This window comes from Cheilinus undulatus, linkage group 8 (assembly GCF_018320785.1).
Source record: "Cheilinus undulatus linkage group 8, ASM1832078v1, whole genome shotgun sequence".
NCBI lineage: Eukaryota > Metazoa > Chordata > Actinopteri > Labriformes > Labridae > Cheilinus > Cheilinus undulatus.
In genome coordinates this window covers 13,110,723-13,137,812 of record NC_054872.1, presented here as the reverse complement: position 1 = coordinate 13,137,812, position 27,090 = coordinate 13,110,723, and the positions used below count along the sequence as shown (strand labels likewise).

Sequence of the window (27,090 nt, the reverse complement as noted above, 5' to 3'; positions counted from 1 at the left end):
AATGTTTGATTCAAGCAAGGCCCGGCTCTCATGCAATAAGCATCCATGCAGACCTCTCAGTTCCTACTCTCTAGGCAATGTGATACTTCTGTATGAAATGCGACAGGAGACAAAAAAAAGGAAATCTTGTCTTGTATCTTGTCTTTTATAGCCTCTCCTTTGTCCACACAGAGAGGACTTCATCTGTACACAGACATTTCAAAGGCAAAGACCCTCCAGCATCACTTCTGGTGACCTTCACTGGACGTCTCTGTCATTCTTCTCCTCACATGTGAGAGAAATCTTTTTGGCCCCTTTATCTCGTTGCTTCTTCTTATCATTCTGTTTCAGGGCCCCGAGGCTGTGTTTGGGTTCAGCGCTGCAGCTTACACATGGTGCTCAGGGGCAGAGGTAATCATGTGGGTAACCTCTCAGCTTCTTCTAGAGGGATTACAAGGATGGAGACAGTAATGATGGGGTTGATGGGAAGCATTAAAAAGACAATTTTACAAGTGAAGATGATAATTTTCTTCTAACCTGATGGTGAAGGAGAATTGTCCTCCCCTGTTGTGACAAACTGTAGATCAGAGCCCAAAGCAGCGATGGAGCTCCGGGGACGGATGCAGCGGTCACCTGAGAAACTTCTACGGAGTAACGCCTGAAGCAACAACATGTTAGATGAATAAGAGTAAGAACAAAAAGTCTGAAAAAGCTACCATATGTTTAAATTAGTTTTGGTGTACTTTTGTGCCTACTGAAAGTTTATTAGTGTAACTTCCCTATATGGCATCCTGCTATCTCTTTCTCTTATGTGTTTTCTGTCTCACCTCATCTATCACAATCTTCTTTCGTCTCTTAGCCTCAGCCAGGCTGGTGTGTGGACCAGTGGTGTTAAAGTGTATGCACTTTGTGTAACAGAGTAGCTCTGTGGTTTTATGGAAATGACATGACTGTCATTCTCCCTGTTAAAAGGTTTTGTTCCATTAGATCCAATTTGTAACTACTATTTTGAGGGTAAAACATTATAAGTTGTTGCTTTAAGTCTCTTCACAACATATAAAAGAAAACTTAATGGGTTTTAATGGCACTCTGGTTTTAGTCTTGAAAAGTTTCTGCATTTGAAAAATAAACAAAAAATCTTAAAGTCAGAAGATTGGAACTGGATGACTTGCTTACCTGTAAATTAAAAATGTGCAAACAAAGCACAAATGCTGATTGGAGCTGCATATATTCTCAAAAAGTTTCAAGAGCATAGCAGTTACTACAAATGCAATAATCATATTGCAGTGTTGATGCAGTGTTTAGTACTTCATTTAGCGCCAAGATAAAATGAACACCAGCTGCAGCATCAACCTTACCTTACGTGTCATGGGGCTGGTGGGGGCCGAGGCACTGCTGTAGAGGCTAAGGCTAGAGTTTGACCTGCTGACAGTCAGACCTTTAGTGGAGCCTCCAACAGGGGACAGATACTTCTCCTTAATCTTCAGGTTAGTCCTGCCTTTCACTGTCAGAGAACAGGGAAATTTAACAGGATACTGTACATTGGGTTAAATGCACCACAGTGAGTGTTTTTACATGCACACAAACAAACCGATTATTATCTGATATCTGGAGTTGCACAGGATCACAGACGTAGTCATGTAAACAGCATAATTCACTATCCTTTATCAAATTATCACATTATAAAAAATCTGATTCACACACCTAGATTTTTGACCAATATTCTTATTCAGTGCATGTAGACAGTGAAACCTGTTTTTTCATTCCGTCATATCTGTGCATGACTGAAGTAAGCAACTAGAAGTGGAAGGAATAGCAAATGTGGCAAGCAGCAATGTTGGGAAGAACCTTTTTGGTTAGTTTAACAAATTTTGTACCCGTGAAATGAAGAATATGAGTATCCTCAATCTCCTAGATGGTAGGAAGACATAAAAATAGTGGAACACTAAAGAAAGGGTCTTTGTATATACCCAAAGTGGGGGTTTCAAAAAGCATGGGACAGATTCACTGGTGCTGGAAATTACTGAGACTAGCAAGCACAGGAGGAAAGAAGAACTGAACTGGCACTGATTTGAAGCTTGTTGTAGTTTCTGGGTCATAGAGGCAATAGGATGAAGGAGAGCACTATTAGGAATGTTTTGCACATCCAGCTCCAGTATAATGACATCCGATGCACAGTCCTGACTAATGTCAACACTATATTGCAAAAAAAAAAAACAAAAAAAAAAAAAACAGGAAGTTTGTAAAACTTTTCCTTCTAAAAAAAAAAAGGCTAATGTCAATGCCAAGTTAAAAACATTTTTTTGATGTTATCAAAACTTCCACTTCCTCATCATGTTTTTTTTTTTTTTTTTAGTTGGCCCACAATGCAATACTACCACCATCAGAGTTTTGAAAACAACAAGAAGTTTGAGACATGTAGTTGTGGAAAGAAATCTGAATTTAACACAGTGTTGAAAGAAAAAGGATTATTTATGTGCATGTGAATGCACCAAATCAGATTGAATTCATTACCAGATGTTTCCCTGTTATTGGGTTAATGTAATCATGTAAACACAATAACTTACTTGTTAGATCATCCTCATATATGCATGCATGCTCAGTTATAAAATATTATATCAAATCAATACTCTACATTATAAACACTTATGTAAAAGGGAATTAAACTGAATGCAATGACTGTTCTTTACAAGTGAAGTGATTTTATAAGGAAATGTCAAATTACTTAATATCTTGCAAAAAAAATTATTTGGGGACTATTACTGACCTCTGCAGGGATCATTCTTTACCAAAAACTCATCAAGAGCCGTCCAGCCTCCTCCAACTCTGACCATCAATGTGCTGCGGAGGATACGGACCATCCGCAACTGCTGTGAGTCTCCGAACTACAAAAGCATAGAAGACAGACCGTAAGACTGAAGGTAAGGGCGTGTAAAACATTTCACTTGCACTGAAGCTGTTAAAAATCAGGGGGAAAATGATAAATTTGCATCAAAGTCTATAGAATGACTCACCCTGTATCTATTGGCACTTATCTGTTCCACCTGAAACCTCTTGGGACAGTTACACTGAGAAACCTGCCGACTCACCTGCAGAGGGAACAACGTTTCAGTAATTTTTTCAATAAATAAACTTAATAAACAATATGGGGCATTTGTATGTACTATCTTCTGCCGGTACTCTTCTTACCTCCTCGTTGATTTGATCTGCATCCAGAGTTTTCCTGTACGGATCTCTGCTGGGGTGAAGGGCACTCACAAACTCATAGTAGTCGATGAAACCGTCACTGTTCATGTCGAAGATGTTTGCTACTGCGTTCATCTCCAAAGAGTTGGTGGGGAATTCTAGCGAAAACAAGAGGAATTCAAAACAGTGTTAACTTTAATACATATGCAGTGCATAGAATGCCTTTCAAACCCTAGACTGGAACATGACTGGTTGAACTCACTAGAAGCAAGAACATAATCGACAAACTCCTTCTGACTGATCCGTCCGTCCTGGTCTCGATCGATGCTGCGGAACACATCCAGGATCCTCGATTTTAAATGACTGATCCACTGTATGTACCGCTTCCGCCAAATGTTGAAGTCAAAGTTTGCAAATTCTTCCATCTGTCCAAAAAAACAAAAATCATAACAAATGTATTGGTTATAACACTGAAATGCAGAACTTTTCAACCACACTGTTTGAACATTTGTACATTTTGAAAACACAATAACCTCTTTGAGCATTTGCTGGTGTTGCTCCAGACGTGTTTGCCTCGCCCCGGCCAGGAGCCAAAGTTTCTGCCACTGACTGACCAGCTGACTGAGCTCTGGGGTCTGGGGGTCAAGGTGCTCAAGGGGGATGGGTACAACAGGCTGCATCTTCAAAGCACTTCTTCTCTCTGGATCAAGAAACAGCAACATGCTGACTTTATAGATTCCACTTCACACATCATGAGCAGCATCTTTAGCAGCATTATATTAGAATAATGCCCTCATCTGCATGCATTGATAGGGTTGTGGCTTACTTGTGAGTGGTCGCTTGCTGGGGGAAACTTGGTGTTTAGGAATGCTTTTGTGTTTGCAGGACTTTGTTGCTTGTTCAACCTCTGGAAACTTCTTATTCAGCTCCTCCATGAAAACCTGCAGAAATAATGAATGATGGCACAGTTGCATCCTTAAACATTATTTGTTATGAAACAATTTTCAACCATGTTTTTTGACCTGTTTTTCTTGTACTTGACCGTGCAAATGTTTACTGCATGACAAAGAGGGGCACTGGAAATTCATGCAGCATTTTCCTGAATTATGAGCGCCAGACTTGCGATTATTAAATATTTTAATATATTCAGAATTCAGGCCTGTTATGTCAAAGACTGATCTGGTCGAAACATGTTGACTTTTTTAAAACGTCTTGGCCTTTACAATAAAGACTTTTTAAAGTATTTCCTTCCTCATTTTTACTTTTTTTTTTTTTTGTTATTTTTTAGTACCTGGGTTACTCCTTTTTTTTTTTAAATTTTCTGTTATGTTGTACGCTGAAGCCTAATCATTTTTGTTCTTGCCTCTTAAAAACAGCAGACACTGTCTAATGTATCTTTCTTTAAAGTAACATAACATTCCTTGGATAAGGAAGAAGTATAATAGCACCAACTGGCATTATTCAATCAAAGTTCCAGTTCCAGCAACATATCTACTGCTGACGCCATGAGGTTTGAGCAGTTTTAGGTACATTTGAAATCATAGTATGTTAACAAGCTCTTAGAAATCTAGACTGGACGTGGATGGTATTGTGTTTAAGTTTTACAAATAACCTAACAGATATAGGATTTAAAATTCAGGTCTATAGGCCATACCCTGGCAAGCTCGCCCATAAGGGGTGAAAAGGGGGAGAGCTTTCTGGGGCTCAGCCACATGGGGGCCCATGGAGGTCAGCGAAACCATGTTCCATGTTAAAGTTAACCTGTGATCACAATATTTTATTTCTAACCTAAATAACAACCACTTTTATCAAAACAAAAAATTATTTGTTCATTAATGCAGTATTATAAAGCCTTCTTCAAATAAAAAGTGTAAAAACAGACAGAAAAAGTAGTAAAATGGGTTAAGAGAGGCAACAGAAGGTAGACGGAGGCAAAATATGGGGTAACAGGGGCAAAATTTGGTAAAAATTTGGCAAACAGCAGAAAAATTAGTGAAAAGGGGTGACAAGTCACAATAAAATTAGTTTGATGAAGAGTGAAATGTGTTAAATCAGCAAAATATAACAGTAGTCATGAAAAGGGGTTAATATTGGCAAAAATTGGTAGATAACAGCAACAGAAGGCGGAAAGTGATAAAAGAGGGGATAAAAGAGGAAAAATGGGAATAAAAGAGGAGGAAATGGTTCAAAAAGTGGCAAAAATAAACAGAAATAGAATTAAAGGGGCTGAAATTGGTTCAAAGATGGAAAATTGGGTTAAAATTGGCAAAAATGGCAGGAAGTAGTGGTGAAAAGAGGTTACAAGTGGCAAAAAAAGGGTAGAAAAGTTAAATTGGTAAAAATTGTGCAAAACTTATGACAAGTGGCAAATTATGACTAGCAAAAATGGGCTGAAAAAGTGTTTGAAATGTGGCACACATAAATAACTTCAACATCAGACTTAATAATAGTTTGGCAGACTTTTCAGCTCCAAAGTAACTGTGAGCTGGGCTGGCTAGCACCAGTGCTACTGATCAAACACACAGGCACTGATCATCAATAAATCACAACTGGGGAGAGCCTATTCACCAGGTTTGTCTGAGGCCCAGCCAAATCCGTGGGCTGGCCTGCCCCCCCACCCCCCCTGGCTCCACTATTGCTGTGTTCAGCTCAGAGAACAAAGGAAAATCTTACTGCATGCTGCTCGATCAGCTCTTGATTCTGCTCCATGGTCTCTGGCAGAGGCTCCTGGTCTCTGAGGGAGAGGGATTCCTCTGCTGATGAGATCCAGTCCAGCAGCCTCTGGATCTCCTCTCTCTCTGCCTCCAGGGCTGCCAAGCTGGTCTGAATCTTCTGGCTCTGCTGCTGAGCCCAGGTCTGAACCTGACTCAGAAAACAGGGAAGTTACATTAAGGTTCTCTACAACAGCGTTTTCACAGATGGCCTAAAAATTTCAACCTCCAATCAGATGACAACTTAAATTACATATTTTTATTAAAATACCTTGGTCACATGGGTACTCACCTCCTCATAGCGGGTCTTTGTGACACTGATCCAGGATTTTAATGTGATGATGGAGTCAGGATGACAGGAGGACAGGATCTGCTCACCGAGACACTGGATATTCTGTAAGTCCACTGCGTGAGCCTGCAGGGCACTCATCGAGTCCTGGAGGAGCAGAAATCAAATTTATTCAGCCTTTAAATGATATTCTGAGTGCTGGTTTAGCTCAGTCTGTAGAACAGATACCCACTTACAGGGGCTAGAGACCTCAACATACTGTTCAATTCCCCATCCCAGCATGCTTTGATGCAAGTTTTCCCTAACTCTCTCTCCCATTACTTCCTGTGTCTCTTTAGCTGCTCAGTCAATAAAAGCAAAAAGCCCCTAAACAGTCTAAAGAGGTTCTATATAAATATCAGATCATTTGTCCTTCAAAAGGGTTGATGGGTTCAAGCATAAGCAGTTGCAACAGTTTACTACCTTGTTTTCTATCATTCAGCCAACGCCGGCCCTTATCAATACTAACTTGTTTTGTTGCTGTCCCTGACCTTTGACCTCCCTTAAAGCTACAAAGATTGGGTAAATATATGTATGTCCCCCTTGGGTGTGACAAGAAATCACATAGTACTGACCTCATGTTGTTTGCGGAAGGTGAGTAAGGCGTCCTCATCCTCTGGTATGACCCCGTACTTGAGTATCCTCTCTGCCTCAGTCAGACGCTCCATGAAAGAGTGGACGAGGCCGTCAAACTTTTCAGCCTGACCAGAACAAAGACAGATTTTCATAAGACCACAGAAGTGGTGGGTGGATGATTTAGATCTTTGTAGTTATTAGGTGTCTGCCAGTCAGCGGTTAATAAATAATGACACATGATAAAACCATAAATATGTGTGCTAATGAACACCCCACTATATTTCTTCTATAGGGACACTTTTGGTTTATCATATTTTGCAGTTATTCTTATTTTTTTTCTTGGAGAACAGTGAATTTTAAAGACACTGTAAGCACAGTTTATAGCATGATGACTCCTGCTTCCCTTTTAAAGAATTGCCATATTATACCTGCTGAAGTGCAGCCTCCAGTCTGTCCTGCTTGCTGACCGACAGTTTGCACACCGCCTCCCAGCGGCCCTCCAGCTCATCCATCTGCTCCTGCAGCCAGTGAGCATCAGCTGTGCTGCTCCTGGTCAGATCTCTAACGGAGCGCTTCAGGGTCCTAATGCAGCCAGCTCGCTTCCCCAGCTCCTTTTGGAAAGCCTGGGAGAAAAAAAAAGAGAAATGAAATAGCTTTTTGACTTTATGATTACACAGTGATTCATAAATCAACCAAATACCAATGAATAATAACTAGTTAACAATGTTAAATTATTAAATCAGTTAAACAATATCTGAAAATTCCATTACAATAACCACTAGGCTTTTAAAAAGTTTAAAACACAAAATCACACAAAAATCTGCATGAACAGGTAACAACTGATTTTTATAGTACACTATTAAGCATTTATGAATTATTTATCAAGCATTAATAAAGACTTAACTGATCATCAGTACCAGTATTTGTATTTATAAACCCAGTTAAACATTCTTGACTGATGCACCCATGAAGGATTAGTAATTTAATTTTGGTTAGGGTTTAAACTTTCATCCTAATCAGATAAAACAACTCACAATTACACAACAGCTAATATAACAGCTGATTTATAAATGTGAAGTCATCATTTGCTGAATGGAAATAACTGAATAACTAAACACATCATAGAGCAATAAATTTGACAGCAGTAGAGTATTTATAAATGTGCTTAAGAGTTAAATTCATTAACAATGATGCTTTAAAGATGACCAGTCAAGTATCTACTAATCCTTTACCAATGCTTCAATAAAGCACTAAAACTGTGCTTATCAGAGAAATATCCTCCTGAGACCTGTAAATACATATGACCACATTATATGTTTGCTTTCCTACATCATAGGAGTGATTTCTGCCGATAGAATTTTTTAGATAATTGTCCAAAGTTTAAGTGATTTGCTTCGGATGTTGGGAGAATTAAATCGGAAATCTTCAGGAATTTTCGTGTAAATTTTAGGGACTTTCTGTGTGTATTTTGTGGTATTTACTAAATTTTAAAGATTTTCATTGAGATTTGGAGGATATGTTTGCATATTTTTATTTATTTATTTGTTTGTTTATTTGTAAAGGGACCATGTACAATAAAAAACATAAATGTTTCCATTTGATGCATTGTACCAGAGTTAGCATAAAGCTAATTTACATCTGCAGTCCCTTGGCAGGTCACAATTAAAACATCAGTTATAAAACTTCACAGAGAAATGACAATAAAACATTAGCTCAAGCTGCAGAGTCAGATCACCCCCACAGGCATACACTCACATACACACAAAAACATTCACACAGCCATATTTAAAATTATGTTATAGAATCAGTGTTTACAGAGTTGAGAGTCTTTCAGTAGATTTTTGAGTTTGTTCTTGAAGCTTCGGACAGAATCACAGTTCTTAATGCTGTCAGGGAGAGCGTTCCACTGAGTCGTGGCTTTTACAGAGAAAGCTGACTGACCAAAAGCAGTGCGACGGAAAGGCACAGAACAATCTCTAATCGAAGATATTCTGGTGGATTTTATGGACTGCTCAGAACGACGATTAACAAATTGACGCAATGGGGGAGGAGCCAAGCCATTTAAAATCTTAAAAACAGGACACAAATTAGAAAACAGTTTAAAATTCTCAAAGCTAAGCAGATGATGCTTTTCTAAAATCCTGCAGTGGTGATATTGCATAGATTTTTTATCTAGAGTTTTTAAGTTTTTAATTTTAGAGTTTTACTTGAGGCTTTCGAGGGAATGTGCATTGGATTTTTCTGGGCATTTTCGTGAGAATACAGTAAAATTGTTTGGATGTTTGAAGGAATTTGTCTGAAAATTTTCAGACAATTTCAGAGAGATTTGGGGAATCTATTTTAAATTTCTTTGTACAAGGCAGATGGAGGAATTTCCACAGATATTTCAGGGACTTTTTTTATGTTGAGGGGTATTTTCTGTCATTTTGATTGAGTTTTGGGGAATGGATTTCAAAATTTGGGGGAATTTTAATAGAAATTTTAGTGGGAATTTGCTTGAAATCTTTCAGGAAATTACATACAAATTATCAGGAGCATTTTTATTTGAATGATCAGGCTTTAAAATAAAGTTTTACTGAAACATTTGGGGAATATTAGAAGAAATTGTGAGGTACTTTTTATGGCAATGGTTCTGAACTGGTCAGACATCTGCACCCACCACAAGCACCATCTTGTGAGAAATTGCCACCCACATTTTTGAAAATTTACAACCTCTCAGATTTATCTATTAAGAATTTGGCAGTTTGGACCCTAAATGGAACAAAACATGATTAATCAGAGAGCCAAAATAAACACATTTTAAAAGAACATCATTACAGAAGGAAATGCATGCATGCTTTTAATTTTACCCCATTTTCCTGAGACAGCATGGAAATGTGGTGATTTCATTTAATCCCTATCTTGGAAAACCCTGCTTGTTATCCAAAAAAGAGGAGATACATAAGTCAAAATATTGAGACAAACATTGAAATTTACTCATCATCATAGGTAAACCTATAGAATTCAGGTATGTTTGCTTGTTTGTAGACTTTTTGCCACATTTTTTCTCTGGCACACATTTCGCGACCCACTTTTGGATCCCAACCCACCAGTTAAGAACCACTGTTTTATGGGACATGTATTAAAATATATCTTTAAAAATTTTCCCAGAGATTTTTGGCCATTTCTTAGAAGTTTTAGGGGATTTGTGCGTATTTTGTAAGGAACATTTATTAAGAAATTCATGAAATTTTAGTGTAAATGTTCCTTATGGATGCTTGGCCTTTAGAGGTCCTTGTGATCCATCATCAAAACTCCTCCATCCCTCTCTCAGCACCATTTCTTACTGACTGACAACCACCAACAACTGACCAACTGGCCAACACACAGTTAAACATCTGTCTGAAACCATCAACTGCTGTATTTTCTCCAGAAACAGGTCCTCCAGGAGAGGACATCACCTTTGGTAGAAACTACTTCCTGACAAGGCTAAGCTTCAAAACGTTTCTGGTTTTACTGATCCCATATAAGAAGAAGAAACTATTAAATGCATTTCAAACCAAAGCTTAGGTCTCAGGCAGATATAAACGATTAAAAATGCCTTACAGGTAATTATTTAAGTATTAACCAAGACTTTCCTGGTGTATAATAGTTATCATAAAGTGTTACCTCTGGACCTTTTTTGATTGTGGTTTTCTTTAATTATTCTTATAATAAGTTTGTGGAAAAATTGAGGCCACAAAGACAGATAGGTGTTGTACCTTGTGTTTGTCTATGAGATTGTGCACCATGTCTTTGTCCCCGCCCACAGGAACATCCTCAGCCAGTTGTGGCTCTGCTCTGTACAGCCAATCATTCAGAGCCTGCAGAGCGTCGGTGAATCGGCCTGAGAACAGCAGAGCTTCCTCCAGCTTGTGTTGTCTAAGAGAAAGAAACAAGAAGTGAATGCATTTTAGAAATTGCTATATTTCTCAAAACTTTCCGTCAGCCCTCATCAGCTGTAACTTAGAGCTTACCTCTCCATAGACTTCCCACTGATGGTGTCCCACGTGTCTTTGAGCTCAGCCAGCAGATTCTCCAGGTGCTGTCTGTCATGGCTGGTTTGAGCTCGCTCGTGGAGACTGCGTCCACTCTTGGATGTAGCTTCATACATCGGCCTCTTGGACCTCAGCAGCTTCTGGAACTCCTGATTACCAAATCAGTGAGTCAGTAACTGCAATTACAAAAACTGTATACAACCAAGCTGAGCTCCTTTCAGTGGCTACTGCACCTTTTGCTCTGTCAGTTGTTGTTTAATCTCCTCGTGGGACACAGCAATCTCTTTATGTGTGTCTAATGTCTGCTCTACCTCCGTCATCCAGTCCACTAACAGGCGCCACGACTCATTAAACTGAAACAGAAGGAATAAACACAGATGTTACACTAAAATTCATGTAAATCACAACTTAGTGTCTAAATTAAGAAAAATGATACCTGTTTGGCGTTCTTTTTCACCTCCTCCAGCATCCTGCCTCTTTCTGAAGCACGCTGCTGTAGCTTTTTGTATCGATCCTGAACCGTCATGATCAGGTTATGGATGACGTCACAGTCCTCCTTCCTGCTCAGCTCTGTCAGTCTGCAGGCCATGTTCTCCACCGTGCTCTTCCTCTCCCCATAGGTGTTCACCTCGTTCACCAGTGTCTGTGCAAAAGAAAGTGTCTCTTAAAACCAAAGACTAAACTCTAAATGTATCGATCATTAAAAGAAGAGAGACGTACTCTGTGGTCCTGCAGCTGAGCACAAACTTTATCCAGGACAAAGCTGGGAGCAGGAAGAAGGCCAATAGACTCTTCACATTTGCTCATTTTAGTGAGAAGTTCCTGCACGTTACTGTGGAACTCCTTAGCCAGACTCAGTCCTTCTGAAAGTTTCGCCTGAGGGAACAGCACAGCAGAGATTTAATCATGCCCAGAAGTATGGTAAACAACAAAACGAGGCATGACTATAAAGGGTTAAATAACCTTTCGCTCCTGGACTTTGCTGTAAACAGAGGCCCATTTCTGTTCAAGAATAGACAGACTGTGTTCGGTGCTCGATCCCCGCACAACATCGCTGCTCTCTAGCATCCTGTGGATGGCATTCTTCACGTCCGTGTAGGCGTGCAGCTTAGACTCCATCTCAGTACACAACTCCTTTATGGGTAAGAAAAATGAAGGTGAAATATGTTTGGATAGTAAACAGATTCTTTATGCATAGCTGATCTCCTTATGAGGATCAAAACTTGTGTCCTTTTACCAAATGTGCATTGAGCCTTTCAGCAGCAGAGTCGGGCATACTCCATATGGTTTTAGTGGACGACAGTCTCAGGTCTGTGTTCTCCAGCCACTGCAGAAGATCCTGAATCTCCATTGTGACATCTTGTACCTTTAGATAAAAAAGAAATGCAGAATGAATATAAGCCACACAATTTCCAACAAACAGTGTATTATAAAAGCCTAGTTCAGACCAAAGAAATGTCCAGTTGTGACAAAACTGCTTCATTTGAGCTAGTAGCTTACAGTACAACAGTAAAACCCAGCATGTACTGCCTCTTTCTCCTCAAACGACACCTGTTGGTCCATTCTTTCTCAAAGTGGGCACAAATATTTCAGACTGAAGCTTTGCAAGATAGGACTGCCTGATGATGCCTATGGAGTCTGCATTGCAAGGTTAGGGAACAGTTTCAGCTGTATAAGAAGCCATCACTGCTTAAATGAGGGCGGTTAATAGTGTTGCCTATGAGTCAGTTTGTCATAATGCAAGCAGCTTTTTGGGGGATTCTGTAAGCAGATAAATGGCACACACAAGCTCATACTTGAGAAATCAAAGGCATTAGTAGCTCATTTGTCTTATAAGGTGCCTTATCCTTGCCACATGTGAGTTTATGTACGTTTTCTGTTCTCTGAGGGACTATGGAAGGAAATTAGTGGCTCACCAAGTGATCAATGTTATTGCCCACTCTTCCTCGATAAATAAACTAAACTAAACTCAATTTGTCAATAGGAAAAACTGATTATATAACATTAGTTCAGTCAGGCCAAAGGGGTCAAGCACTACCATACAACTAAGATCAGCTGATCTCATGCAAACCTTCATCAGCAGACAGCCAACTAATATGCTACAAGCACAGTATTGGTTAAAGGCACTCATGCTGCCACGTCTAGGTTGCTTAAGCCTGCTACACTTTGCTGCTTCTTCTGCAAGCCGTGTTTTGCAACCCTCCTCCACCCCAGCCCCTCCTTTATTCTGCTTCTAACTTAATCAGTGTCATTCTGTAGTCACTGATGCCTGCTTTGCTTTGGGTTTACTGCTGCTTTTCTCTCTGCCTGAGGCTTTCCTTGTAGGCACAAGAAAGGCAGGAATGTGTCCTGCATGCTGTCCATGTACACAGCCATGCTGTCAAATTTAAATAATGGTAGTAAGTGTAAATTAATAACTGAATGATTTTTCTTTTCTTTACATGCTTTCATAGCTACTGCCACAATCACCACAAGAGGGCGCCAAATTACAGAGAAGATAAAAAAAAAATCTATTATGACTGGAAAAACATCCTAATGTTGTGCAATAGTACATTTTACATGTGCACTTATATTCCTGTCAATTTTATGACAATTTTGAAATGATAAATAACAAATCTGCTTTTCTCTCTTCACCTGACTCAGTCTGTTCTCCAACTCCAGTTGCCTGCGTTCGGTCTCACAGCGGACAAACTCCCAGCTCTCGTTGAGCTGCTCCAGATGAGATTGTAGACCATGTGGGCTGTCTCCAGACCCGACCTCCAGCAGCCCCCTGCCTGCCTTGTTCAGTGACTCCATTGTGCGAACGTGGGACATAACATCGTTACGAAGCACCTTAAAGAAGGAAGAGGCATTTAAGGTTAGATCTTTCTGAGCTAAAATTTTTTGTCCAAAATTTGGTGGAGGTGTAAGATGATTTATATGTTTTAGGTGTATCTGGCAGGTGAGACAGATCTATCTTCTGCTGGCAGATGAATCTATACCATTGCTAAAGTTTTATCAGAAATAAAACACAAGGCACAGGCCCTTTAGACACAATGTTGTAAGCTTTAAATGGCAGAAGTAACTCATTCAAGGCCAAGAGCTCAGTGCTATCAGGCAGAAACATTCACAGGTCTTTGAGAGACATGATAAGGCTGAGACCCTGAAACAGTGCAGCAGTCTAATGAAGGGACTATTAACATTTAATTTGCTATATATCATCACATTTGGGCCTACACTTACCTTGTGTTTAGCCAGCTCTATTTCACAGGCCTGCAGGTCGATGCTGATTGGCTGGCTGCCCTGCAGCTGTTCTGCGGTCCTGGACAGCCAGGTGTGTAGCTCGTCCAGTGTGTTTTGAAACTGACCCAGACCCAGCAGGGCACACTCCAGCTGATGCTAATAGGACAGGGAGAGGAAAAAATGACTTTATTTTCATAGTAAGACTATTTCTACATTATTTTTAGTATAGCTCTTATAATATTATAGTGTTATTTCTACATGGTTCTTATTTAATTATATTTTTAGAAAATACATTCACATAGTAAATTAGGCCATGATGGCATGATTGATCTGCTGTTTCTACCTGTCTGTTGACGGTCTCTGACTCCAAACTGTCCCAGCGCTGTCTGAAGTCACACAGAGGAGAGACTGAGCCTGGACGCTCTGAGCCCGGAGACAGACGGCACACAAAGCGATGGTTCTGACTCTCAATCTCTATTTTCTTCTGGTAGAGTTCACGCTTAAATTCCTAAAAGGAATCAAAATACGATATAATATTTTTTGAAGATTATACTCTTCAAAAAAAAAAAGCTATTGTAATTTCAAAATCAATATAGACCATGTGTAACTGAGATTAAGTAAAAATCACTGCTGTTATAATCTGTATTTTTCAGTGTTCAGTGAACTCACCTTGAGATCACACAGCTGCTCTTTGACTGACACCAGGTCAGGACCGACCATGAACTCCTCGGTGGACCTCAGCTCAGCTGACTTCAACCACTCAAAGAGACCCTGAATTAATACAAAACAAAATTAACATAAAACAGGTTTTAACTTCTTTTACAAGGTCAAATTTAAGCACATTTAAGCACTTTCAAGGTACATTTTCAAGCTTTTCCAGCTAATCACACCAGTGGTGAATTCTCTTTAAACAGATCTGCACACAAACGTAAAAATACTACTTCACCTCCTAACATGTAGAAATGATGTGAGGCTTTGAACAGCTAAACTTCTGTGTCATAATCGGTTCCTATAGGTCGACTATTTAAAGACAAAAGTGACTAAGTCATTAAAAAAAATTCTCAAAAATATATCACCGTTTTCTGTACATTTTTCATGAAATGTGAATGATGACCCAAAATGATGACCAGTACCCATTGATTTAGTGGTGCCTGGAGAAGTGAAGACTAAAGAAGTGAAGGTTGAGACAACTACACATTTTGAGTTAAGTATTCCAGATTCCTCAGCAGTGTTAGGGATGTACTAGTGTACTCAGATCATTATTGTTGCTTTTAGCATCGCTGAAGAGTGGATTTAGAAGCAGGTATACCCTACAGAGACTATAAAATAAGCATAAAATACTCTATACACTGTGTCTACCCTGCACTTCACCAGTACTCATGGCCCAACATTACACCATTAGTGCCTAATATTCTTTTAAAAAGAAATTGTTTTTTCCCCAACATTATTTTATCCATTATTTTATGTAAAAGACCATCTGACATATTTCATTTCTCTCTCTTATTAGCAGATTGTGAAGTCACGTGGCTATTTTTTATCATTAGAGTTGTATAATTACAATTTAATGCACTCTATACCAAGCAAAAGCACTTTTTAGACCTTGAAAACACAACATTAAAATTCCAGCATTTTCAAGGATTTTAAGCAGCCATAGAAACTCTGATAAAGCTCAATAGATAGATACTCCATTCAGAAACCATCAGCTCCCACAAGGCACTTTTAGAGGGCCTAAGCAACTCAAAATTAATATTTGAAAAAAAGTTCAAATTTTATTTTGTCATTTTATAATGTGACAGCAAACAACCAAACAAAATGAGAAAATAAAAGCCCTTACAACATGCCTTTTCAATTTGTGTTGGTGTGTAAAGGGTTAAATGGAGGAGACCCACATTTCTCTCTAACAGGGTTTCCATCTTTGCTGTTGCTAGGCAGGACAACACTTCACCTCCAGATCTGTGATTGGTGTGTCCTCTAAAAAATGTCAGAAGGCCTAGGTAACATCAGTGGGTCTAACCTGGTTAAATAAAGTTTAAATACAATAAAAAAAATAATGAGAGAATAGTTTTAAATAACAGGAAAGAGGGCCCAGAACCACAATCACTCAAGTTTTAAACTTTTTGTTTTAAACAGTCTTGCATGTATCACTGTTAATGAATGCAGTTGGATTTATTTCACATAGTTTGCTTTAGTACTGTCTCACACAGTTTGATCCATTAAACTCATTTGCCTTTGGAAGGAGCCCACACTGTCCTTCAGTCATGCATGAATAAAGCTGCAGGGAGTAAGAGTCTGGACTCTTCTAAAACAGAATCAAAGACTTGCTCAGGTTTTGGCAGGAGGCCACGACACTGCTTGAGTCAGACAGTAGCAGCCAACAGGCCATGTTTGAAATAGCTATGATAATGACCAATAAATATCTGTAAATACACGACTACAGAGTCCAAGTATACTATGTACAAAGGCACAGTTGGACTTCTAAAATACAGCGATACGTTCATTGTACATAAATCTGTATTAGTGCTGTGCTGATGTTTCACATTAAAGGTATTTGAAGCCGTGTATAAAGGCACATACCTGCATAGTGTCCTGATAATGCAGCGCCATCTGCAGGGACTCCTCCAACTTTTTGTGACATTCATTCCACAGTTTGCTCAAGTTGTTCCACGTGCAATAGAGCTGTAAAACACAAAAAAGTTCAATGTTAGAGGAAGCAATAAAATGGCTTGCAGTTTATCTAATTAAAGTTCATTTCTTACTTCATCTAGGCTTTTTGTGACATCCGGTTTATCTGTATCCCCACAGGCTGACATCAGATCCATTCCCAAAACACCAAGAGTGTCCAGATCTCCTTGTAAACTGTCAATATCCTCCCTGAGAGTCTGTTAGTAGGAAAGGACACAAACATGTTTGGTTTCAGTAATGTAAAAACCTTATGTGTGATTCCTTTAAGACTTCTAAACAAACCTGCATGGTTTCGAGGCTCTGCCGGATCGTTTCAGAGTCAGTCCGACTAGCGTTCAGATCCAGAACTGCCTGCTGAGCGTCATTGAGAGCTGCTGTGACATCGCTAACATCACTCCAAAACTTCACAGCCAGATCCAAAAGTTTGAGCAGCCAGCTTTCCCTCTCCTGGGCCTGAGTGTGGGTCTCATCCCAGAGCTGGGACAGGCTGGACACTCGCTCCTGGATTGCTAAAATTCCAGGAACAAAGGAATTTTTCTTTATACTGTCCATTTCCCTCCAGGTAATTTTTCTTTATACAAACAAATGAGCATACCTGTGCCGACAGATCCATCCCCAGCTGCTTGGGTGTTAGCTAGCAGCTCGTCCGCATGTGTCTTGATACTGCCAAGGCCAAGCTCCAGCTTGCATAGCTCAGCCAGAGTGTGCTTGTTGTCCTGCAGCTGCTCCTGGATCCTTGGGGTGAGGCCTTGAAGGGAGCTGGGAGTCTGTATGCGACTACGCAGGCGGTCAAGACTCTCTCTGATTAGGGTCATCCTCTCATTCAGCTACAGGTTCAAGAAAAGACGTAGTTAGAAATGCTGAACGCTTCCATTATGGAAAACATTTTTCAGAACCTATGGTGGATTGGCCTGAATGTCGAATGGCCAAATCACCACAGCTTAACCTCCTTGGGAAAAAAACTGTTGTGCCTACACTAAGAATATATTAATTCACAGCATTGGTTTGAAAAACATGTTGTTACAGAAGCATGCATTTTATTTTACTCAATTTTCCCAAGATAGCATAGAAATTGTGGTAATTTCTCTCAGATCTACCACATTATCTGGGAAAAATCAGCTATATTAACCCAAGAAAGGAGACAACTGAGTTCAAATCCTGCAGCTGTTGGCTGCTTCCACATTAGGCTGTTAGATTGTTTCACACTGTACCCTGGTGCAACTGCTCCAACCTCCTCAATAGGCTGCTGGTCTGCTGTCACGTAAGTAACATTGCTCCATGCCTTGTATACTAATAAAGGGGCATAGTCTGATACAGCAGGTGATGGTATGCATGTAACTGGTTCACAAATCCACCAAGAAGAAAGTAAGGTAAGTCAAAACAGATCAATTGTTGACTACATCCTGAGGGTATCTGAGTCAACAAAGTGTTGAACTGGTTTTGTTGTTATAATAATGTCATATAGCTGCAGCGACTTCTCTCCTGAACTGGGGCCCGGTTAACCTGACACACCAGACAGGCTGTTCCATAAATCCATTGCATGGATTTATTCACATTCATCTGGAAAAGCTCCCATAAAATGTGTTTGGGAAGGGCAGGGCTTTTCTCAGAAGGTGACCAGTTAAACTTTCTGTTGGTCACATTTATTATGGACTATGTAGCTTTCTAGTAGTTTGGAGTGTTGATCTGCTTGACCTATTAAAGGGCAACAATAAACAGTGTGTCTACGTCATGTTCAACTAGAAAAGAGGGCCAGTTTTCACCAAAAGATACCAGGACCAAAAATTCCTCCCAGTGGAGCACTGAGTCTGGCTCTTTGTTCTTTTTTATATCAAGAAATGTGGTTCAGTTCTGATAAAACTGCTGCTAAACTATAGCTACATCTGAGCTAACTACCACATAGCATTGGCTTCTACTACAACTTAACCCTGACTGTAGCTACTGCTTCATTCTCAAATGGCGCTGATTGGTCCAAAGTGTTTTTGGGTCTGGTGCAAACACTGTAGATTGGAGGGCTGCAAGATGGATTTTCTTAATGACAGACATGATAATGGGCCCAGTTGTATTACCATCTCCAGAATCGCCAGAGTCCACATTAACAGTGCCAAAGACCACCTATAGTCAGTATGTACTTGGACCCAGCCTGGGGCCCCTAATGTGAATGCTTCATAGACTTTTTGTCACATTTTTTCAACAGCTCAGTGACCCCCTGTTGGGTCCTGAACCACCAGTTGAGAACCAGTGATTTAGAGCATTAACAATGGGCTTGATAGCATGTGCTTGGCTGAAGTCTATGATTTCTGAAAGAGCCAAAAACCTTGACACTTAAAATGTGTAAGGAAAAAAATTATTGCAATATTTGCATGTGAACAGATGCTTGGAAAATGTAACTGACCTCATGAAGGAGCATAGAGACAATTCAGCCAGTATATGGCGAAAGAAAATGACTGGATCTTGTTAATGGTCTGTTTTGGCACATATATGGAATCATGCATATCATACTATGGTGATGCTTTGACATCCAATTTCTGACTTCCAACATTTGTTATATTTTCTGTCTTTCTTTATTTCAAATCTTTGTTCTTGGTTTTGGTCTTGTGTAAGGATAAATATTTATAATGATATAAAATTTGAAATGATGTTAAAAAGATATTAGGTTGAGAGAAAAATGTAGGCCTTTAATGCAATTTCTGCCTTTACAAGCGTTCTTACCTGTGTGAATCGAGGCAAAGACTCCTCGAGCAGATTAGCCGTCTCCCTGACCCGGTCTCTGATGGTTCTGTGTTGCTCCTCAGCCTCTGAAGCTTTTCGACAGAACTCATCTCCCTGAGTGGGGTTTAGTTCCGACAAACGTTTTGCTAAAGAGCATAAGCGTGCAATCAAGGGTCTGTGTTCTGCTATGGACTCTCTCAAACCCTGAGCATATGAGAGATAAAAGAAAGATGTTAAACATTTAGAGAACACCCATTCCAATCAGTTGAATCACTTGAATGGATAAAGATCATTCTATTCTCTATGATGAAATGACAAACTTATGTACCATTTGAGTTCACTGGTGGAAAAAGTAACTCTGTCAGGAAGTCTGTAACAATTTAGGATCTGTACTTGAACAAAACACCTCATTTTCCCTGAGGAATAGTGGCTTACTGTGAGTTATAAAAGGACCTCTTTGTTGAACTGGACAAAAGAAGAGTGATAAAAAATAGAAAAGCTTGTACTCTAATGTGGAGAAGCAGGTTTCTCCTACCTGTAAGAGGTCTTGTTGTTCCCGAAATGCTTCATAGCTAATTGTACTCAGGGAAAGCTGGCCAATTAGGGATTGAGTTTCTTCAAGCCAGGGTGAAACTTCAGCAAAGCCCTCTGAGAACTGGAGAAGCAGCGACTGAGCGTGCTCAAGCTGCAGGACCACATGGGAATTGGTGGCTGAGGTGGTGTTGCATTGTTCTTGTAAGGCCTCTATTGGTGTCTGCAGGAGGAAGATGACAGTAGAATAATGATGTAATTCAAAGATGAATTATTTACAGTATTTAGAAAATGGTTGCACACAGTGAATTACCCGTAAATCTCCTGTTTCTCCTTCATCGCTGTACGTCAGTAAGATTTCACTAATCTTTGCCATCTTCTCGATGTTGAACCTATGTTGGAGAATCTCCACAGCCAAAATCTAAGGAGATGACACATCATTTTAATTCCTTATATGAAGTTTTCTTTCTCTTTTACAAAAGGCATTTTTGATATAAAAAGAGAATGTGTATTTTTTTTAGTCTTGTAACATTCCTGACCTTCTGCTCATAGAGCTGTTCTGCAATGAACTCTGGATTCAGGTTGATGGTTTTCAGCTTCTCAAGACTCAGCGCTGTATCTCTGAACCAAGCCATCTCCTTCACCACAGCCTGCTCCAACTGATGAGAGAATACCATATGTCATCATAGCATCATAGAAGCATAGCAGAAAGCATAACACTGCTGTGAAAGCACAGTCACATACACTCTATTGACAAAAGCACTTGGCCACACCTGTTAATTATTGAATTCAGGTGTTTCAATCAGACCTGTTCCCAAAAACGGTCATTCTGAAGAGCTCAGTGACTTCAAGCATAGTACTGTGATGGATGCCACCAATTAGAAAGTGGAAGTGTTTAGGAATAACATCAACTCAACCAGTAAAAGACCGTGCAAAATCACAGAGCAGGGTCAACAACTGCTAAGGTAAAAGTCGCTCTGCTGATTCAATAGCTGAGCAGTTCTGAACTCCCACTGGCATTAATGTAAGCACAAAAACTATGCGGCAGGAGCGTCATGGCATGGGTTTCTATGGGTGGACAGCTACATGCAAGCATCACATCACCAAGTCCAATGCCAAACGTCAGATGGAGTGGTGTAAAGCACTGACTCTGGACTGGGGAGAAGTGAAAATGTGTTCTATGGAGTGACAAATCACGCTTCTCCATTTGGCAGACCGATGGGTGAGTCTGGGTTTGGCGGATGCCGTGAGAATCTCACCTGCCTGACTGCGTTGTTCCAACTGTGAGGTTTGGTGGAGGAGGGATAATGGTATGTGCGCTTTTCAGGATTTGTTTTGGGTGCCTTTTCTCCAGTGATAGGCAATCTCAATTCTTTGGCAGACCAAGACATTTTGGACAATGCTATGCTTCCAACTTTGTGACAACAGTTTAGGGAAGGCCTTTTCTATTACATGACACTAGCTGTGCTTCCATTACCCTTAGAAATGCTCAAAATCTAAATAGCCCAATAAAAGACTGGTAATGGAAACACCAGAATTTTGAAAAACCCAATACCAGATATCGCTTAAAAGTTTTTACGCTCTCATGAGGTGGTTTTTCAGACATTTCGGTATAGAAATATATTGCAAGAGTGCAATGGAAACATTTGTTCCACATTTACAAGTCACAGGACATAACGTACGGTATCACACATGTTGACAGAAGAGGAGACGAGGCTTTTCTTAACATCATACTTATACTCTTTAATGTGGCTTTTGTCATACATACGGACTTTGTCTCTGAACTATCATCTGTTGCCTTCATCTTTTGCTCAAAATTATCAAAACAACCACTGTAGATGCAATCAAAACAGTACCAACATGCAACAGGTTTTAAACGTCTAGCTTCCTTGCAACAGAGTCACACAAGATGAGATTTTATGAGAATCACGAGGCTCATACCCAAAACTTCCTACAATGGAAAAACATTCAAAGTGCAATTGTACTTAGTCGAAATTTAAGAAATAATGCTTTTAAATGCAAAAAACTGTAATGAAACCTAGCTTGTACCTCGGTGCACAAAAGTCCAACGTAGTAAGGCATAGAAATATAAGCAAGCTTAAATATTACTGATTTCAAGGCTTTGATAAACAGTGAAAACCAGCCCATGGAACCAAATTTTGCTTGCCAACCCTATAACTCAGTTATAAACAGATTAAAGCTTTCAATAATTATTTTTGTATGATGGGTATGCATTATGTGGTTTTATGTTCACAGGCACTTGTTAAGCAGAGGTCTAAAAGTTAAACGGCTGTATAAGACTAATTGTGATTGTAATAAGAATCGCAGCTTTATCAGACTGTAAATTTCCTTAATAGATTTAGCCGCAAGCTAAGAGCTACATATTTTGCTGTCAAAGCAAATAAATAGTATTAACTGAAAATAAAGCTGAGGCTAAAGCTCACAAACAACCCTAACACAAAAATTTGCCTTAGTTTTTTTTTTTTTTATCTGATAATATCAATAATAGAGGCAGTTTTAAGTTATTGTTTTGTTGTTCAGCTGATATCAACAACCTCTTACAAGGTTTTGCTTTGTCTCTGCTACCTACTCAGTCGCAGTGTTGAACTATGGTATATTTAGATACATGATGATGAGATACAAAAAACAGTTCAGCTATTTCTTCAGTTAGTCTGTATAGTTCTTTGGGAAGTCTTTTCTCTGTTTTGTTTTCTATCTAGATGTACTGCCAGTAGTTGTCAATTTTTCCTGCCAACTGTTGGTAACCCTGCTAAAGCGTGTGATATGTTCATTGTATTTTAGCACCTACCCTCTGCCTCTCAGCTGCACAAAGCACTGAATCTCCAGCATGTGTCTGTGCTCCTGCTGCCCCCAGAAGCTCCCTCTCAATGCGGCCCAGCCACAGGTGGAGGTCCTCCTGGCTGGAGGTGCAGCGGCTGGAGGCCTCCAGAGCCTGCTCCAGCCTCTGCAGGATGTCCAGACTGCTAAGACTAAGCACAGAGCAACGAATACGCAGAGCATCCATCTTCTCCTGAACTTGTTGGGCTTCCTCCTCTGAATTAAAACACATCATAAACACTGGCCATGTCAGTAAAAGGGTGAAGTTTTAAATTTTGCAAATCATGGCAGTAGTAAGAGTGAATGAGGCTATGTTATGCAAACATTATGATTACCATTTTTTGTTATTGGAACAGTTCTTGTTGACTCCTGCATGCTATTCTAAATGTATCATTTTAGAGAGGGGTCAAAGGCAATGTTGGAGATTTATTTTCTACTGATATACTGGTTGATAGTTACAATATATTTTTCTAATCTTCAATGACCACACAACAACCATTAGTGTCTATCTTACCTGAAATGGCTTCAATGAGATCATTGGCTGCCTTCTGTATTTTCCCTAGCTCAGCTGTTTTCACTTGAATCTCTTCAACAACAGCCTGAAAGAAGACAAAAATAATTCAAAATGTTATTTCCCTCTTAAAACAGCGATGGGCACGCTCATTCATGCAACCATGCATGGTATATTTTAACCTTGGCCCTATCTGTTGCTTCTGAGAGATGCAGCATCACTCTCTCTGCGTTTCTTAATTCAGCCAGAGTCTGCTCCACAGATATGAGCCACTGTTGCAAGCTGTCGACTCCTTCCTGGAAGAGCTGGGCCCTGGGCAGAATGAGCTCCAGACGGGCTCTCCTACAAACAAGACACACAGAAATTGTTCAGTAAGATTTCTAATGAAGGTGTTGCATTGCCAGTTAGAGTATCTGACCTTTGCTCTGCCTGCAGTTGTAAGGCCTCCCACTTCTGTTTGAGAGCAGAGAGCTTGACCTCAGCCTGCTCCCCCTCCTCTCCTGGGTGGGCCTCCACCAGACGAGGGCCTTCCAACATCATACAGTCCATACTGCGCCTTCGGTCTGTGAGGAGGCGCTGCAGCAGCTGGAAAAGAACAGATTTGTCATATTTTGAAAAGTTCAAAAGGTTTGTTATGTGTAGAAGAGTCCATATTTAACACTTAATCTTTGGGAAACGGTGCTGATGACAAGTTTTGTTACACTTTTAGATACCCTATAGTCCATCCACTATCTATACTGCTTACTGCTTCTGGGTGGCATGGGGGCTGGATCTGACCCCTGGTGTTGTTAGACTGAAGGTGTGGTACACCTTGGACTGATCGCCAGTCAGTCACACTCAGATAAGGTCTGATCAAAACTGCATATTCCATACAAAATACTTAATATTTTGAGTGCAAGTGTGCAAAGTGAGTCACATTGAGAAGAATGCATAAATGCTGTGTACTTCTGGTGCACTCATAACCGTTCACGGCACACTCAACAATGAATGTGAAATGATGGACGCTTCAGCAGAAAACATATTGGTTGTGGTGGATCTGTGATGATTTGGTACTGCTAGCATTCTAACTAACATCAGCAACCACAAGCTAATGTGCTACTAGCAATGGTGGCTCATTTTTTTTTTTAATCTAGTATTAACTTTGTGGTGTGCATCTGTGTGATGCAGTGTATTACTGTTTTAACTGTAGACCATTCTCAAGTATGAGAAGTCTGGTCAAATTCTTGACAAATTGAACATATTTCCAAAAATTTGCAGCCAGTGTTAGCTGTGGAAAACTGGATAGCTGAACCTTTAGAAGAGAAGTAGAAGATGAAAAAAAGGCAGTTTAACAGTGTTTTCCTCCTCCTTTAAGTGCACAACATCAGTGCACAATTTAGAACAACTCTACCCTGTCACACTGAAGTTTACTGTGGGAAAGTATACTAACAGAAGTGTGCTATTTGGAACTAAACCAAAAAAAAGAAAAAAAAACCCTGATTCTCACACTGAAACCTGCAGGCAGTTAAGAAAAAGTCTCTGGTCTGTGGAGGGAAGCCAGAAGATCTGCAAAGAACAAACCCTTGCACTAGGAGAGCATGCATACTCAACTTAGTAAGACATGGTCCGACAAGGATTTGAACCTTGAACTTTCTTGCAATGAGACTATATAACTATGCTTACCACTGCTAACAACAAGCACATTTTGCTCCATGGACTTAAACAGTGGAAAAAAGACTTGTATAGTGCATTTTGAGTTATTTGACAACTGCTAGCAAAGGTTTCTGTATTGCCATTAGTATGAGTTAATGCTATTCATACACATGTCACATGATGAAGCAGCAGGAGCAATTTGGGGTAACGTGTCTTTTCCAAGGATACACATACCCTATATGTGTGGCTGCAGGAGCTGCAGATCAAACCTTCGGACTGAAAGACAACCAACTCTACCCACTGATCCACAGTCACCTCCATTATATATATCAAAGACATGTCCATTAAAGTTCCAGTAACTCAGTTGGTTGAGCAGGTGTCTGTGTGCAATGACAAATTCCCCAGTGCATTTGCCAAAAGCTCTACTTCCTTACCCAGCCCATTTATGCATGTCTGCTCCCTCTTTCCTCCCTACATTTCCCATCTGTCATTGTCTGAACTATTAATGAAGGCAACAGGCAAATTACACTGTTGGAAAAAATCATCCTAACTCCTACTGCAATAGTTTACCTTGTGTTTAAGATTAATGTCTTGAAGTTAGAACAACATTTATCAAAGCCCTATGCTTGTTTTTCCTCAATTCTGTCACTGAGGATGAGCACTGTCTCGTGTAACAAGCTCACATTGTCGAGAGTTAGGCCAGTTTCGCCTCATTCAGAAGAACTCACAATGGGTGTGATTACAGCTGAAAGGTGAGATGGTTCCCTTTTTCCGTACCCCCAGGAAACATTCACAAAGACTCACTGAAGCTCATTGTAGCTTTGAACGCCACCCATCTACAACAGAATAGAGCTGAATTTAAAGCATAAAAGAAGCAATTGAATATTTTCCAGGACCTGCAGCGCGCTTTTCTATAGGTGAACCATTCAAGTGTATCCCCCTAGGTTAGCACTCTTTTGGATCAAGGAATGAGGTGATGTGATGCCAGAGATAACAAACCTTTTGTTCTTGCAGCTGAGCTTTCACCACTTTGACCTCTGAAGATGGAGGTTTCTGGTTCGCTGTGAGCTCTTCGATCTCGCTGACCCATGTAAGCAAAGCTTCCAGGTTCTGGAGGAATGTCTCTGAATCTGTCGATGCATCTTTTAGTGCCAAGGCAGATCTCGGTCCCTTGAGAGAGACCATTGCAAAGAGTTAGCTGAAGCATGGATGAATGGAAAGGCTGTGCTGCAGGTGAAACTGGGCTGACTGCAAGGAGAAAAGGGGTTAAAAAACATACCTTCCATCTATCAAGGCTGGACTCTTGGTCTGAGCTTGAGTGTCCATCACTTTGGAGCTGCAAAAGAAAGACGGATCAGTTAATCTTTGTCTTTAAAGACCCACAACATTTCCATAGGTATGAAACAAAAGAAATGTAAGAAGTTCAGGATCAGAAAAGAAAGGAAAAGAATGAAGTGATGAGATTAGATGTGTCTGAAATTTGGTGATTTTATAAACCTCAGCGAGTTCCTCAGCGACACCATTCAGGACTCTAACAGTCCTGGTGACTATGGGGTCCCCTCCTTTATCTCCAGATGGATATTCGGTTACTTCCACAATCTCGGTTACGATGGTCTCCGTCACCTCCGTCACCTCTGTAACCTCCCGTGATGACAGGGTCTTCCAGGACCAGGGGCTTCCTTCTCTGGAGTCCCGTCTCTGGAAGCTGGCCCTCCTCTCTGCTGCACTCTTGTCCAGATGAGCCAGGGGGGATCTGGCAAACTCTGGAGGAACTGTTCTCCTGGTAAGGGTCCCATTTCTGGATGTTTTTATTGGAGAAGGGCTGCTGTGCCATGCATTTTCCAGAGTGCTTGTACTCCTGATGGTAGAGGCAGGAGAACTCCGGAGGGGTTTGTCCGAAATGGGAGTGTAAGTCCCCTGCTCTCGTTTAAGATCAATTTCCTCCATCTCCTTGTCGCACTCCAGATCTGCGTCTTTGATCGCATCCTTGACTGCATCCTCCTTCGCATCGTCTTTAACAACAACTTCAGGTTTGGTCTCTCCATTTTGTTCCTGGGGCTGCCACTCTCTTCTTCGCTGGTAGCACTCCTTCAGGAAGGCCTCGTCCGACCTCACATGTTTGGACTTCTGGCCCAGGCAGCTGGGCCGGCTGATGAGGTTACCCAT

At 40.3% G+C, this 27,090-nt stretch overlaps 1 protein-coding gene across 1 annotated transcript; it reads right to left on the bottom strand.

The window, feature by feature from the left end:
• Window positions 1–623: 623 nt before the first annotated feature.
• On the bottom strand, window positions 624–27,090 carry macf1b (microtubule actin crosslinking factor 1b). Its single transcript, XM_041793278.1, has 38 exons — window positions 26,422–27,090; window positions 26,204–26,260; window positions 25,924–26,094; window positions 23,711–23,877; window positions 23,475–23,634; window positions 23,296–23,380; window positions 22,753–22,997; window positions 20,483–20,602; window positions 20,257–20,364; window positions 19,948–20,166; window positions 19,413–19,616; window positions 17,296–17,527; window positions 16,983–17,209; window positions 16,775–16,897; window positions 16,593–16,694; window positions 14,688–14,789; window positions 14,362–14,526; window positions 14,019–14,174; window positions 13,431–13,628; window positions 12,034–12,162; window positions 11,760–11,930; window positions 11,517–11,672; window positions 11,233–11,439; window positions 11,030–11,149; window positions 10,776–10,945; window positions 10,521–10,680; window positions 7,209–7,403; window positions 6,780–6,905; window positions 6,169–6,312; window positions 5,839–6,027; window positions 3,992–4,106; window positions 3,699–3,865; window positions 3,428–3,590; window positions 3,169–3,323; window positions 2,994–3,068; window positions 2,747–2,864; window positions 1,343–1,483; window positions 624–637 (listed from the first exon to the last, which is right to left on the bottom strand). The coding sequence occupies exons 1-38, from the start codon at window positions 27,088–27,090 to the stop codon at window positions 624–626; spliced, it is 6,225 nt and encodes a 2,074-aa protein (XP_041649212.1).

Coding starts and splice junctions, on each gene's coding strand:
- macf1b (XM_041793278.1), bottom strand. CDS start 27,090: ATGGGTAACCTCATCAGCCGGCCCAGCTGCCTGGGCCAGAAGTCCAAA. Junction 19,617..19,947: donor AACAACAAGACCTCTTACAG/GTAGGAGAAACC, acceptor TCATATGCTCAG/GGTTTGAGAGAGTCCATAGC. Junction 1,484..2,746: donor AAAGAATGATCCCTGCAGAG/GTCAGTAATAGT, acceptor GTTCTCTGACAG/TGAAAGGCAGGACTAACCTG.